The sequence below is a fragment of the Entelurus aequoreus genome, linkage group LG05 (assembly GCF_033978785.1).
Source record: "Entelurus aequoreus isolate RoL-2023_Sb linkage group LG05, RoL_Eaeq_v1.1, whole genome shotgun sequence".
Lineage (NCBI taxonomy): Eukaryota > Metazoa > Chordata > Actinopteri > Syngnathiformes > Syngnathidae > Entelurus > Entelurus aequoreus.
The window spans coordinates 25,866,152-25,882,348 of record NC_084735.1 but is presented as its reverse complement, the minus strand read 5'-3'; the positions used below and the strand labels follow the sequence as shown (position 1 = coordinate 25,882,348).

General features: G+C 41.9%; 1 protein-coding gene across 5 annotated transcripts in view; it reads left to right on the top strand.

Annotated features, from left to right (window-relative positions):
* Nucleotides 1-16,197, top strand: part of arid1ab (AT-rich interactive domain 1Ab) — a 194,929-nt gene that overhangs the window by 166,780 nt on the left and 11,952 nt on the right. For all 5 annotated transcript variants that reach the window (XM_062047516.1, XM_062047515.1, XM_062047514.1 and 2 more), the window contains 7 exons: nt 5,476-5,716; nt 6,222-6,311; nt 7,093-7,263; nt 9,395-9,695; nt 10,196-10,338; nt 15,807-15,904; nt 15,986-16,195. In XM_062047516.1, the coding sequence (XP_061903500.1) occupies nt 5,476-5,716; nt 6,222-6,311; nt 7,093-7,263; nt 9,395-9,695; nt 10,196-10,338; nt 15,807-15,904; nt 15,986-16,195 (1,254 nt within the window). The remainder of the gene's footprint in view (nt 1-5,475; nt 5,717-6,221; nt 6,312-7,092; nt 7,264-9,394; nt 9,696-10,195; nt 10,339-15,806; nt 15,905-15,985; nt 16,196-16,197) is intronic.

Genomic DNA, 16,197 nt, shown 5'->3' with positions numbered 1-16,197 from the left:
TCTGACCGTAACTTAGGTACAAGCTGGCTCATTGGATTCCACACTCTCCTTTTTTTATTGTGGATCACGGATTTGTATTTTAAACCACCCCGGATACTATATCCTCTTGAAAATGAGAGTCGAGAACGCAAAATGGACATTCAGTGCCTTTTATCTCCACGACAATACATCGGCGAAATGCTTTAGCTACGAGCTAACGTGATAGCATCGTGCTTTAACTGCATATAGAAACAAAAAAATAAACCCCTGACTGGAAGGATAGATAGAAAATCAACAATACTATTAAACCGTGGACATGTAAATACACGGTTAATGCTTTCCAGGCTGGCGAAGGTTAACAATGCTGTGCTAACGACGCCATTGAAGCTAACTTAGCAACTTAGCAACGGGACCTCACAGATCTATGCTAAAAACATTAGCTCTCCACCTACGCCAGCCAGCCCTCATCTACTCATCAACACCCGTGCTCACCTGCGTTCCAGCGATCGGCAGAAGGACGAAGGACTTCACCCGATGCGTTTGGCGGCCCGGAGACGTAGGAAGTCAAGGTGAGGTCGCCGGCTAGCGCGGCTAGCGCTCCAACAAAGTCCTCCTGGTTGTGTTGCTGTAGTCCGCTGCTAATACACCGATCCCACCTACAACTGTCTTCTTTGCAGCCTTCATTGTTCATTAAACAAATTGCAAAAGATGTCCAGAATACTGTGGAATTATGAAATGAAAACAGAGCTTTTTGTATAGGATTCTACGGGTACCATAACTTCCGTTACTCTGACTTTGTCACGCGCATACGTCATCATACCGCGACGTTTCAGCCGGATATTTCCCGGGAAGTTTTAAATGTCACTTTATAAGTTAACCCGGCCGTATTTGGCATGTGTTGCAATGTTAAGATTTCATCATTGATATATAAACTATCAGACTGCGTGGTCGGTAGTAGTAGGTTTCAGTAGGCCTTTAAATATGTCAAACAAGAAAACCATTTTTGATCATTTTTCCTTATGTGGGATTTTCCTATGGGTTGCATTGAACCTGTATGGTGCGCCTGCGTGTTGTTTCTTCTCCTTGTGCTGGATGTAAAGATGTAATGGCTACTGCTGCGGCATCATGAGACTGGGGCCTGCCTTGCTTCTCTTCCTTTCACCACCACTTCTTCCCTATATAGTGGAATGGGAGTGCCCCCTTATGGTTGAGCACAGCCCTGCAAACCTTGCACTGGGGCTAAATCTACCTCTCATACAGTGTTTTCTGGACTTTGTAGAAGCCTCAGCAAGTCCGGCGGGCCGCCCAGGCGCGGGTGGTACACTCGGCGAGGTGTCAGACAGCGCCCGGTGTCGTCGCAGCCTTAATCTGGTGCTGCAAGGTAGCATCGTTCGCTGTTGGATGATGAACTTATTAGTGAAGCAAACTTTTTCCATGTGCCTCGCTTTTGTCGGTCAACTAACTGACAAACAAGTTCTGGTAGTTGAATGTTCGCTCATATGTCCCCCTTGTGTGAGTGTGTCTCCCAGGCGTCTTCGTTAAATAAGCGCCTTCTCTTACAATGACGAGCTGCTTCTTTTTCTTTTTTGTAGTAGCTTGACTGAGCAGTGACCCTGACGAGCACGCAGGGAGGCCCAAGAGAGAGCGGCAGACAGGGAGATGGCAGCCATGGCGGGGTGGGGGGAAGGGGCTGCGTCGGCTCTAATGTGTCAAGCACGTGGATCACGGTAACCATGGCAGCCGTGGAGAAGCAGCTCAACCCCCGCGCCCAATACAGCCAACACATGAAGAGTTGCCTTTTTAGGACATTGGGGTTTTTTTTGCATGAAAAAGCTTTTGGGTGCCAATTCCTGACAGACGAGAGAAGCAGGTCATAGCGTTGAACTCTTGACCAGGTCATCCTACCTGCTTAGCACCAGGGCTACTTCTATGACTGTGTCACACATTCCTGATAGCTTCCATTATCTCAAGGCTGCCGCTACTCTCCTTTTTTCCCCTCTCACAGCCTTTTAAAAGAGGAGAGAGAAAAAGGAGAGAAAACGACCGGCTTGGCAGACTAATGGTCGGGTCGGGCTTGACTGGCTCAGTGAAGTAATCTGCAAATGGAATACATTAAGATGACTACGGCGAGGACACATGACTCAGTAGATGTGGAGAACATGGGAATTAGTTCATACAGCAATATATGTATTTCCCTTTTTGGGAAAAACAAAAATATTTCTCATAGAATTTTATACAAATCAAATTTGCTGTCCGCTCCGAAGCCTGCAAACGTTATAAAGCAGTGTTTGTGGTGTAGTCTTTTCTGGAGGTCCATGTTAGGCAGAGCCAGGGAAAACACAAAATGGCTGCCAGAGAGAGAAGCTTGAAGCTCTGTTGAAAGTGAAGCAGATTTTTCCTTTCTGCAGTGCTGTTGTTGTTTTCATCACGGTTAACAAGACAAAAGCACTTGTTTATTTTTGTGTACATTTTTTAAATTGTTACAATGTATTTATGTTCATGAGAGCTTCTGACCTCGGCAAAGAGGCTGCCACACTGTCCTAAACTTGTCCTTCGCGCTCTCATCCCCGTTGCTCTCCATCATTTCCTCTCCACTGTAATTATGAGTGTGTTGAATAGCAGGGCATCAGTATCACCATCAAAGCACCCCCACCGCTCCCTCCTCTACGCGCTGTGTCTGGGCCTGTGCAGTCAGCAGAACAGGCCAGTGTGTGCAGTATCGAGCCGGGGGTTGGGGAAAATCGATGGCTGCAGAGTGGGAGTGGGAAGGAGCTTTGTGTGTTCCAGTGTGGGTTTGTGTGCACTAGGCCTCCACATATTTGGGCTCTGGGACCGGAGCTGTGATATATCCGACGTTTACTTAATTTTGAAGAGGTGGCACTGCACGATTTCTTTTCAATTGAAGGCAAGACGACGACTTGTCGTAATGTGCTGAATTTCAAACTGCCATCCTAACTCTTGGCTTTTCTCAGCTGTGTGCGGAATTTAAATGGTGAATGGAACACGAGTAATGATGATATTGACTTACGTGTGCTGGTTTTATTTTGTGCAGCGGTACTCGCACTTGTTTGCATTTTATAACAAGGGATGGACTCATGGGCCTAAAAGCTTTATCGCGATATCTATTGCCACCTCCTGTGATAACGATGTATATCACAATATATTATTTGGTATATAAATGATAATAGAACCATTTAAGAACAGTTTACAAAAGCTCTTTTTTTTTAATGATGTCCTATTATTGGCTCAGATCTAATGCCTTTGGGTTTTTTTCTTAAAGCCCTCCTGTACCCAAGGACTTATTTCCTTTGTAAACAATAACAAAATATTTTTGGTCGGAAAAAACAAAACAATTTAACCACTGTGGTATCGACCTGATGCTACAGTATATACTACTTGGTATTGTTACTGTCAATATTTGCATCAACCCGCCCACCTTTGTCTACATTCAAAAACTCTAGTTTGCGATTACAGTGTGTAGCGTAGCATATTTAGCTATTCCTCGCCCATGGACGACACCATGGAGGCGAGGATTACTGATTTAGAAGTAGCTTTGCACTGAGGAGGGATGTTAGCTACTAGCTTGTTAGCAAGAATGCTACATTAGTTGAGGACGTGTTTGTCAACATGCATTTTTAGGATATAATGATGGTATTAAAGTGCTATCGTTAGCCACCTATATTGTATATTGTCTATTTCGCACAACCTTACTATTATCACGCACAGGCGATAAAAATAAAAAACATTTCGGATTTCTACTGGCCTCCATGTGTGCATTGATTTGAAAGATGACGTACACACCAGATCAAATATATGAATTTATTGTTGAATAGAGATGTTATAATGTGTGATCAAATGTATTTTTTGTTTAGTTTTTTCAAGTATCTGTGTTACCATATTTTTTTGAGATGGAGATCTGTTGCTTTTCCTTGGGGAAATTAGCATGACTAGCCCTAGCTCATTTGATGCCCTAACGCAGATGACATCTGTTTTTCGAATCAATAAAACAGACATCACTAGTCGAGCTTGTTTGTTGTTGAATTAAAAAGAAAGAATTGAGATCATATGCTTTTCCTTGGTAAAATTGGTTAGTATTTGTCATTTGTATAAATGCATACAGAAAAATTACAGTTGTTTTTTTGTGAAATTGTAATCACATGAGCCAGACATGATTAGTGGAATTTGTCAAGATGTAGATTTGTCCTCCAAAAAAATGTTGTCATTGGCTTTTCCTCTAGCAAAAGACATGCCTGATCAAGCTTGCTTGTTGTCGACTGAGAGCATTTTTCCTGCTGATATTGATATGTAGTGTTTTGTAAAGGCATGACAAGTAGAGCTCTGAATTTGTTGGCCTTTACAAACCGATCTGGAGCTTTTCCCTTTATGAAATGAAACGGACAAATCTCATCGAGCTTGTGTATTGTTGCCTTAAGATACAGTCCACTTCTGTTATGTGTTGCAACTGGCCCGCTTCAACTTCCTTGCTTCGCCCTCTTGTCATATGACTGAAGCGTGTCAGCCATTTACAATGACCCCCCGCTGAGGTTTAACCTTTCGCGCACTCAGCAAGGCACCTCCAGGCGTTGACCCCTGACCCTTTTCTGCCCTGCGGTCTGGATCCAAGAAAAGACAGATTGATGTCGGCGTGTTTTCATAACAATGGCACGACTCTTGAGCGTGGCGGCTACCGGGGTAGTCATTGTGTCGGCCAGCAGACGGAGCGCTCTCTCCTGTCAGATGACTGGTCTTGTGATGTCTCAGCAGAGGTGGGCGTGGTTAAATGTCAGCAAGTAACATTCGTAGCATGGTTGTTTAAAGAACATGACACCGTTTGATCCCTGCTCCTGACCTGTTTTTTTATGAATTGGCAAACCGGCCACTCTCATGAAGCATAGCTCTCTCTGCTTTCTCTCTGATGGCAGCCACCAAGACAGAGGGGGAGGAAGGTTTTTATTGTGAATCAGCGTTCTCCTCCTGTCTCTCCCTCTGTGGTTCCTCCATCAGGTCACATCCCAAAAATAGCAACGGGCACTGTTTCAAGTGCAAAACCGCCGGCTTCAGGGCTGCAGCCAGCCTGCGAGTGTGAGATTTCTATGGGAATTGTTGGCCACCCTCCAACCAATGATTTTTCCCTGCCCCTCCTCCTTCTCCCTCCCTTGCTACTCCCTCCCCTCTTCCGCCGACGTGACTGGCAGATGAGCTTGCATTTCTGAGGAAGCACATGGGCTCCGTGTGAGTGGCCAGTGTGTAAACATTCACCTTCCCACAAAAATTATCGTTGGGCTGCCTTCCCGCCAGGGCCGGCTGTCTTTGTGCTTCAGCCAAGAAAGGCTCGATAGCAACACCACATGGAACCAGACTGTTCCCAGCAACTGCCCCTTCAGCTCTTTTCCTCTCTTACTTTTTTGACTTGTTTGCCGCAGCGGACAAGCTTATGTTTAAATAGGATTTCTAACTGAAAATGTTTTTTAAAATGTCTGCCTCTGTTTCATCCAGGATCTGTCGGGCTCCATCGACGACCTGCCCACCGGCACCGAAGGAGCCCTGAGCCCCGGCGTCAGCACCTCCGGGGTGTCCAGTAGTCAGGGGGAGCAGAGCAACCCCGCCCAGTCGCCTTTCTCTCCGCACACTTCGCCCCACCTGCCAGGCATACGAGGGCCCTCGCCGTCACCTGTGGGTTCCCCTGCCAGCGTCACGCCCTCCCGCAGTGGCCCCCTGTCACCTGCTGCGGTGCCAGGTAACATTAAATAATGCTTAAGGGTTTATGTTGTTTTATTTGCTTCAATATGACATTGTTTGGCTGATAAACTTCGAAATGTGTCAAATGATTTGGGTAAGCAGGAACAACAAAAAAAACAAAAAATAAATGGAAGCAATTTTCACCTAACAAGGCCCAGTAAAACAAAAACAAAACAACCTAACCACTCTGACTAATTCCAAAAGCATTTCCACTGAAGAGCTGACAGCATCAGATGCTGCTTGAAAGCAGGAGATTTGGAGTCCAAACAGAAAACTGGCACACTCCAAAACAAAACAAAACCACGAGCAATCTCATTTGTAATTCATGAAGTGACTTGCCAGATTGGAACATTAAGTCTCTAGCTACTATTACAACGCTTGTAAAAAAAAAATTAAAAAAAAGACGAAATGCCGCTGACCGTCATTACAAGGGATAGCATTGAGTTTTCATTTCACTTACGCTCTGTTTAATGTAACTTATTAGAATTTGCTTGTTCTTAAAGGTAATCAAATGCCGCCCCGGCCACCCAGCGTCCAATCGGACAGCATCATGCACTCTTCCATGAACCAGTCGGCCATGGGCCAAGACAGGGGTAAGTAGAAAGCAATGTGTAGATGTCCACACAGGCTGTATGTAGAGATGTCCGATAATATCGGCCTGCCGATATTATCGGCCGATAAATGCTTTAAAATGTAATATCGAAAATTATCGGTATCGTTTTTTTATTTATTTTTTATTAAATCAACATAAAAAACACAAGATACACTTACAATTAGTACACCAACCCAAAAAACCTCCCTCCCCCATTTACACTCATTCACACAAAAGGGTTGTTTCTTTCTGTTATTAATATTCTGGTTCCTACATTATATATCAATATATATCAATACAGTCTGCAAGGGATACAGTCTGTAAGCACACATGGTTGTGCGTGCTGCTGGTCCACTAATAGTACTAACCTTTAACAGCTAATTTTACTCATTTTCATTAATTACTAGTTTCTATGTAACTGTTTTTATATTGTTTTACTTTCTTTTTTATTCAAGAAAATGTTTTTAATTTATTTATCTTAATTAATTTTTTTATTTTTTTTAAAAAAGGACCTTATCTTCACCATACCTGGTTGTCCAAATTAGGCATAATAATGTGTTAATTCCATGACTGTATATATCGGTATCGGTTGATATCGGTATTGGTTGATATCGGTATCGGTAATTAAGAGTTGGACAATATCGGCAAAAAAGCCATTATCGGACATCCCTAGCTGTGTGCATTTGTTTGTGTACCCTTACTCTTTTACCCCTGCACAGGGATGTCATGTGCATTTCAAGCTCGTCAAAAATGTAACGAATGGCATTCCTCTCGCCTTCCAGTGTACATGCGTAACCCACAAATGCCCTCTTATGGCTCCCCTGGACAACCTGGCTCTGCCTTATCTCCACGCCAGTCTACGGGGGGTCAAATCCATAGTGGAATGGGACCCTATCCTCAGAACAACTCCATGGGAAACTATGGCCCTCAAGGGGGGCAGTACGGCCCTCAAGGTGAGGCCACACATCACTCCTACCTCTACACCTACATACAACAATAACAAAGACAAGTTAGCATATCATGTCGTAAAACCTAAAGCAGGGCTATTCAACTGCTGGCACCATACCATCCCCCGAGTTCAGTTCAAAACTTGGGAGACAAACATTTTTGCAACATATTGTTGAAAACAATAGAGTGCCCTCATTGCATAGAAAAACTTGGACCACTGTAAACACATTGGCAGATCCTTGCAATGATATTTTAACCAAAACTTGAAGCTTTTAAGTTACATAAGACATCCCTTTATGTACTCTCTTTTTTAACTAAGGTTTTGCTGTAGGTAAGGCTGGGCAATATGGCTGAAAACTATATAACAATTTAACTGTTTTATATTGGTCGATATAATCTGTGTTGGCTTTGCGATGAGGTGGCGACTTGTCCAGGGTGTACCCCGCCTTCCGCCCAAATGCAGATGAGATAGGCTCCAGCACCCCCCGCGACCCCGAAAGGGACAAGCGGTAGAAAATGGATGGATGGATGGATATAAATAATTATTGATATTTTATGACATATCAAAATTAAGGACCAGGAGAAAACATTTATTTAATGTAAAATGTAACTTTCTGCTGATTACTGTGTAATACCCTCAGCTATCAAGGCAGAAAGAAAAGACAATGTCAACACAACAATGGAAAACACTGAAACAATCAATGGAAACAAAACTCTAAAATCACATTGAACACTGAACAATAACCTCTTAAAATTAAGGTGCAAAAATAAGAAATGCTTTATAAAGTGTAACAAATTAGTGCAAAGGGCGGTATAGCTCGGTTGGTAGAGCGGCCGTGCCAGCAACTTGAGGGTTTCAGATTCGATCCCGCTTCCGCCATCCTAGTCACTGCCGTTGTGTCCTTGGGCAAGACACTTTACCCACCTGCTCCCAGTGCCACCCACATTGGTTTAAATGTTACTTAGATATTGGGTTTCACTATGTAAATCGCTTTGAGTCACTAGAGAAAAGCGCTATATAAATATAATTCACTTCACAAAGTGTGAAAATGTAAATATAGAGAAATCTGAGAGGAACTATTTTCTGCATGTTTAGTGCCTGGAAGTTATGGCTCAGCAGTGTGTTCTGGGGGAGCGCGGATAAGGTGATGTGGTCTTCGGTCTGACTACAATAAATTTTTTCTTAAATTCCAAAAAACTGCCATAGTGTTGCGGTGACTTTTCCTGTTTTATTGACAATTTTTTTGCTCTCTGGGGAACTCATTTTTAGTTTCTCCTGTCACTCCATGCAAAGAATCAAGACAAAATTGAACTTGATAGTTGATACTGTTACCTGATTGGCTGTTAGCGTGTCACTCCCACTGATCAATGCAGAGTGAATGCCTTTGTTCATGCAACCAACCTTGCTTTGCAACTTCAGTTTTTTTCCAACAAAGAAAAAAAAAAAAGTATATACACTATCTAGCGTTTTATCAAAAACATTGTTAGTAATATCGGTTATGTGTCTATTGTGATGTATATTGATATCGTTTTATCGCCAGGCCCTAGCTAAGCATTGTTTACATCAGATACAGTCAGTAGTCATTTCTTCAACTTCTTTAGTTATATTAGTGGTGTTCCTCAAGGTTCCATTTTAGGTCCTCTTTTTTTCATCATTTGGGCTATTCAACTAGTGGCCTGGGAGTTCAGTTAAAAAAACACACATTTTTGCAGCAGATTCCGGTCTTTTTCTCTTTTTGGATATGTGGCTCCCACAAAACTGTTTAGTTGAATATACCTGCCCTAAAGGTATGACTGACCTCACTGTTCCTGATTATGCAGATTACTCGAGTTCCATTTTCCTCACTTTATATACAGTATGTATCAAATTATCACTTCACTTTGAAGCTGCTCCGATGAGCTTTGAAGAAGTTTTCCCAATGAGTCATAGCAACAGACCGGCAGGGCCAGATAAAGCCCGCTTCATCAGACAGCTTGTCATAACAGGCAGCACGGAGGTAAATTTAGAGCTGCACCACAGAGTTGCTCGACGAGAAGGCTGTCAACTTAGATGGCTAACTTTGAACACAGTAGGTGGTCATGTGAAGTAGCCTGATGTAAGCAACGCATTTACCGTGTCATCTCTTACACTTTCAGGCTATCCCAGGCCGCCCGGCTACTCAGGAATGCCCAATGCCAACTACCCAACTGGGCCTGGCATGAGTGGCTCCATGAACCCCATTCCCAGCCAGGGCAGTGGGGCGCCCTATGGAAACATGCCTCCCGGCAGAGTAGGTCCCGGCCAGATGGGTTCAAGACCTTACGGTCCTGGAATGGGGTCAAACATGGGAAGCTTGCCTCCTCAGGTGGTGTCTGGGATGTGTCCGCCTCCTGGCATGAACCGTAAAGACGGCGGCCCCTCCATGCACCACGGACCTACAAACTCGATACACAACAGGTGGGCGAAACACAACACGGTAAAATGACTCCCCGCGTTAGAGCTGTGGCCTGTAAAGCTCCAATCTTTCAGCGTAATAAGACTGTATAGTTGTGTTTTATTGCTTGCAATGCTTTCCTGTGTGACCATGAAAAATGATCCACTTTTCCCACGTGCTGTGTTTAGTTTGAGCGTGCTGTAGAGTACATGGCAGCAGACCAAGCACTTATCTGAGAGAGAGAAAGGGAGGGAGAGAGCAGACGAGAACGGATCAGTGAAACACTTCTTTCCCAGGCCAGGATGCCAGATCAGCCTCCAGACATTCAGTCATCATGAGTTTGGCAAATGCTAGAATCACTTGATGTAAAATGTTTTTTGTGCAGTTCCACACCACAAAAAAAACAATACTAGGACAGAAGCAAAGTTTTTAGAGAGCTAAATAGAATTCACTTCAAATTAATTATTTTCAGAGTATAATTTCCATTAATGGTGAACTAATAGTGTGTTATTGTCTTCTTCAGACCGCCTGGTTACCCCATGTCTCAAGGCATGATGGGTTCAACTTCTCCATACGGCCCTGGCATGAACAGCATGCATGGTATGATGAACCAGGGCGGGCCAGGTCCTTACCCAATGGGTGGAAACATGGGCAACAACACCCCTGGTGAGTGCATTTTTTACATTGCACCATTGTGAGTACACTTCACCTTTTACTTAAAGGGGAACTGCACTTTTTTTGGAAATGTGTCTATCATTCACAAAACTTATGTAAGACAAGAACACGTTTTTTTTAATGTATTCTAACTTGTAAATAAACACTAGCAAAAGTCAGCTAACAATGGCGCTACTGAGATTCGCTTTACTCTACCTATAGAGCTTTCTAAAACAAACTTCCAAAACCTCCATCAATGTTTTATATACGCGCTGTAAGTATATATGTAACAGGCACATTTATCATAACATAATATTTACGTAATTTGCTCATTTTAAGCATACAGCGGCATATTAATTTCAGAGAGGCATCCCAACTTTCGCTTTTCCCTTCAACAACAGCACTACTCATGCAGACTTTATTAGAGACATCAAAGGCTACTATGAGACAAATAATGATACAGAACCTTATATTTTTGAGCATGAATATAAGGACGATTATCTACAAGTTTTAAAAGCTGAGTGCTAAACAGATGCAGCTTTAGTGAAACTCTAAGCATGATGCAGCAGCATTGCTAAGTGCTAAACAAGAAATACAAACATAAAACAATAACCTACTGTACAATGTCTGCTCTCACTGGAATGCTGACTGATAGAATGTTTAAATCTTCCCGTTTCGATATAGAAGTAATCATAATCCTCACGCAGGTTTAATTTATTTATAAAAAACGAGCATTTTGTTGTGTCTTTTCTTGCCATCACCGGATATAAGTTGAATGTCAAAGCTGACCAACTTCTAGATTTATGGCCACAACCTTCTACCATCCAGGTGGGAGGCATGAATTATAACCCAGAAATAACCTTCACCAGCTCAGATGCAATGCAGCAGCTCACTGGCTCAATATGTCAATATAGCAGTATAAGCTAGTTAGCTCTCTGTTATTATGGCGCACCTAAAAATAGTTTGTCTGTGTTAGCGCCTTTCAAAACAATATGGTTAATATTTAGGTTACAATACGTTAATGGGGTATTGTTGGTGGTTTTCTGGATGTTTTTAGAGGGCTTTATGGGCAGCACAGTGTACTCCCATTAGCTTAATGGGAGTACCTCGTATTGTACGACTTTGAATGCTTAAAAACAAGAAAAACATGTGTTCTTGTCATACATTGGGATTGTGAATGATGTGCAAAATTGCCCCCAAAAAAGGGCAGTTCCCCTTTAAGAGTACCCTACACCTTTTACTAAACGTGTATACTGTACTTGGCTAACCTTCTATCTACTCCTTCATCACTGCACACAAATGGGTGAACATTTGGCAAACTGTCGCTTTTGATATAATTTAAGATTGACTTCAAATTTCTTACATGCGCTCTATAAAAACTGTTAGAAGGAAAATGTTAGACTAACAAGCACATTGAGCAGCATTCGGGGTACCTGGAAAAAACGGGAAAGGTCATGGAATTTTAAAATCCAATTGCCAAGCCTTTGAAAACTTATGTAAAATAATATTTCAAGTCACATAAATATATCTAAAGTTTCATTAATCCAAACAAAATTGATGTGAAGTAATAAAATGTAAATTGCTACAAACAGTCATGATATTTTGGTGGAGTGAAAAATATATTCAGTCTAGTTTGTGTGCGCATGTGCTGTGCAAATGCATACGTAATGCAGGCACGCATGCACGCCCGTTCTGGTACCAAAATGGCGATGCTGTAAAAATGCCAGTGGCAATAATACATGGCTTTGGAGGGATAAACAAACATTGTGGCTAAAAAAAGACACTACTGACTCAAAATGTGGTAATTGCAAACAGCTAAAACAATTGATATTTCTAATATAGGCGAAGGCAAGTGATTGTTAGCCACTCTGAGAGAAAAAAAGCACAAAACCGCGGCCACTGATGCTGGCAGCGCAATACCGTAGGTGAGCTTATGAACGCTGAGGCTGTGAGGACAGCCAGCAATACTACTACAGTTTCCACAGCAATGAAAGCAGACACTTTTGCGCATTTCTGCTAAAAAAAATGGCGTCTTCACAGCCTGTGGGCACTAATTGCAGCAAAATGTAACTGTGATGAGAACAATACTCTTAAGCCTGGTACATAATCTCGCGTCACGTAACTTGAATAAGTGACAACGTCTTGCTCCTCCCCCTGTGTACCCTCTAGCACAGTGTTTTTCAACCTTTTTCGAGCCAAGGCACATTTTGTTCAGTGGAAAAATCCCGAGGCACAACACTAGCGGAAAATATAAATAAATGAAACTCAGCAGCCGATATTGACAGTAAAAAGTAGTTCTCGCAATTGTTGGATATGAATTCAAACCATAACCAACCATGCATCACTATAGCTCGTCTCAAAGTAGGTGTACTTTCACCACCTGTCACATCACGCCGTGACTTATTTTGAGTTTTTTGGTGTTTTCCTGTGTGTAGTGTTTTAGTTCGTGTCTTGCGCTCCTATTTTGTTGTTGATTGTCATGGCATGTTCGGATGTACTTTGTGGACGCCGTCTGCTGCTCCACATGCTGAAAGTCTTTGCTGTCGTCCAGCATTCTGTTTTTGTTTACTTTGCAGACAGTTCAGTTTTAGATTCGTTTTGCATAACCATCCTTAAGCTTCAATGCCTTTTCTTAGCAGCACTCGCCTTTTGTTTATTTTTGGTTTAAGCGTTGGATACCTTTTTACCTGCACACTGCCTCCCGCTGTCGTCTGCATATTGTGATTACGACAAACAATGTTCCCGACATCCACAAAGCAATTAGCTACCTGCTGTCACCTACTGATATGGAAGAGTATTACAAGGTTACTCTGCCGCGCTTTAGACAGCACATGCACTCAACAAGGGCACATTATTTGCGGATTATAATTACTGGTTTGCAAAAAATATTTTTAACCCAATTAGGTGAAATGACATCATCTCCCACTGCACACCAGACAATATCGCACGGTACACTAGTGTGCCGCGGCACAGTGGTTGAAAAGGACTGCTCTAGCAGACCCTGACGTGCACCTACCAGATATCCTAGCTTCGCTTCAGCGGCGACGCGAATCGCAGGGCTGTGATTGGTCAGCTGGTTTACTTCATTTCCGGGAAGCAACAAAAAAAACTACAACCTCCTTTAAAGAAAAATAAAGCAAATCTAAGGGGCGTTTTACCAAATAAATGTGCAAATATACCCATTTATGCAATTCTTCTTCGCCAAACTACAAAGATTGCCTCGACCTGTTAAGGGGCTACACAGCCCTCCTGTTTCAAAGTAACGTGTACATTAAAAGTGATCGTTGTTTCAAAAGGGTTAGGTCCACCAGAACATTAAAGTGGGTATCTTTTCAGACGGCATTGTTTACTACAAATTTGCAACCACTCCTACACACAGGAAGCTTTCTCTCTCTCGCTCTCTCAAGAAGATAGTCAACAAGAGTTGTGGTTGCTCACACAGAAAAACGCTGCCCCTTAGGCTTTTGGAAGAGAATTGCAAGTCACACACCAGCCCCGGTGGAAGAGCTATAAATGAACCAAGACGCCGTTAGAGGGGACGCAAGAGTATATTCCAGCCTTTACTGTCATTAGTGTCCCAACAAACGGCATATCTAATTGCGGTTTTAGAAAAGCCGAAACCACCATTTGTCCACCGAATGGATTTTATGTCAGGCTGTTGAATGGAGCAATTATTAAGACTAAATATGTTGGAACTGAAATATGAGAAAATGTATCAAAGTGTCCCTGTGTGGGAATTATTTTTGTTTTAGAGAGGCACTATGAATTACAGATTTAAATCTAATTTTACTCATAATGTTACGATAATTAATTTTCGCTGGTCCTGTTGAGATAAAATAATTTCTTTTTGTCATGGAAAGTCAGTAAATGGTTTTCGAGAAGTCATGGAAAATCACTGCTGAAAAAGTGTAAGAACCCTAAAGATTGGATTAAAAACATGGGCGCCATCAACTTCCACGCAAGACGTCTTTGCTAGAGCACGAGCGAGTCATTGTCGATGATCATAAAACTTTGAAGACATCAATCAATAATTATTTATATTTTTATGGCCTAACAAAAATAACCATGAGAAAAATATATTAGATATAAATATGTTTATTTACAATGTAACCTTCCTCCGATTATAATCCCCCCCAACAATTAAGGCAGAAAGGAAAGGAAAATCACAAAATTACATCAAACACTTAACAATAACCTCTCAAAATGAAGGTGCAAAAATAAGGAATACATAAGAAATGCTTAATAAAGTGTAACAAAATAGTACAAAGTGTAACAAATTTAAACAAAGAAACCTGAGAAGAAATAATTTGTGCATGTTTAGTGCCAGATCACAGATTGCTGTGATCAAGGGAGAGCACGGCTAAGATGGTCCACATTGGTCTGACTACGGTCCGTTTTTAAAAATCCCCCAAAAAACAGTGATACTGTCAAGGTGACTTTTCCACTTTTATTGACAGTTTATTTCGTTCTGTGTAGCACTCATTTTTACTTTCTCTTCTCAGTCCTTGCAAAGAATCAACCACGCGACAACAGTATGATATTGTCTGTAAATGTGTGTTATTAAGGTGCCTGCCTTAGGACAACAGATGAAATGTAGCTATTGTAGCTCATTCTGGCATATTTACTGTGATGCTTTGCTCATATGTTCATCAATATGCATTGTCCTAATCAAATAAAGCTATTCCAATTCAACCAAACTTGGTATTATCAAGAGATAGCTTCCTGCGTTGCTCGGTTACCAGAGAGCAAGTGCCGATGTTCATCCGACCAACCTTACTCTGCAACTTCTTGTTTTTTCTGATGACGAAGAAAAAATATTATCCGTGTTCTAGAATAAATTTTTTATTGATATCAATTGTGTCCTGACAATATATATTGATATTGTTTTATAGCCCAGCCATATCTGTATAACATGTTTGCTTGCATGTCTTCAAACACATTTTGAGCGTAAGTCAAGTGTAAACAATTTGGAAGGCATGTTCAAAATGAACTTCAAACTACTACTACTACTACTACCGTATTTTTCGGAGTATAAGTCGCTCCGGAGTATAAGTCGCACCGGCCGAAAATGCATAATAAAGAAGGAAAAAAACATATAAGTCGCACTAGAGTATAAGTCGCATTTTTTGGGGAAATGTATTTGATAAAACCCAACACCAAGAACAGACATTTGAAAGGCAATTTAAAATAAATAAAGAATAGTGAACAACAGGCTGAATAAGTGTACGTTATATGACGCATAAATAACCAACTGAGAACGTGCCTGGTATGTTAACGTAACATATTATTATAATTTCACACATAAGTCGCTCCTGAGTATAAGTCGCACCCCCGGCCAAACTATGAAAAAAAACTGCGACTTATAGTCCGAAAAATACGGTACTTCTAAGTCATAGTGGGCTCCAAAAAGCCACTTGAAAAAAATTAGGACTTGCATACTTCATTACAATGCCTTCTTTCTGTTATTCCTCAATCCAAAGGAATGGCTCCAAGTTCAGAGTTTGGGATGGACAAAATTAACCCAGCTCAGAAAATGAACAATAAAGTGGACGGGACACCTAAGCCGGAGTCCAAAAAGGTAGAAATTTGCCTCCGCACAGCAAAATGGTTTAGTTTGCATTATGTTAAGAACCTAACACTTTGATGTCTTGTCTCACAGAAGTCAAGCTCTTCCACCACCACCAATGAGAAGATAACTCGTCTGTACGAGCTTGGCCCAGAGCCCGAGAGGAAGATGTGGGTGGACCGGTACTTGTCCTTTGCTGAGGAGAAGGCTATGGGCATGAACAATCTCCCTGCGGTGGGACGAAAACCTCTAGATCTGTTCCGACTCTACGTATCCGTCAAAGAGATCGGAGGACTTACGCAGGT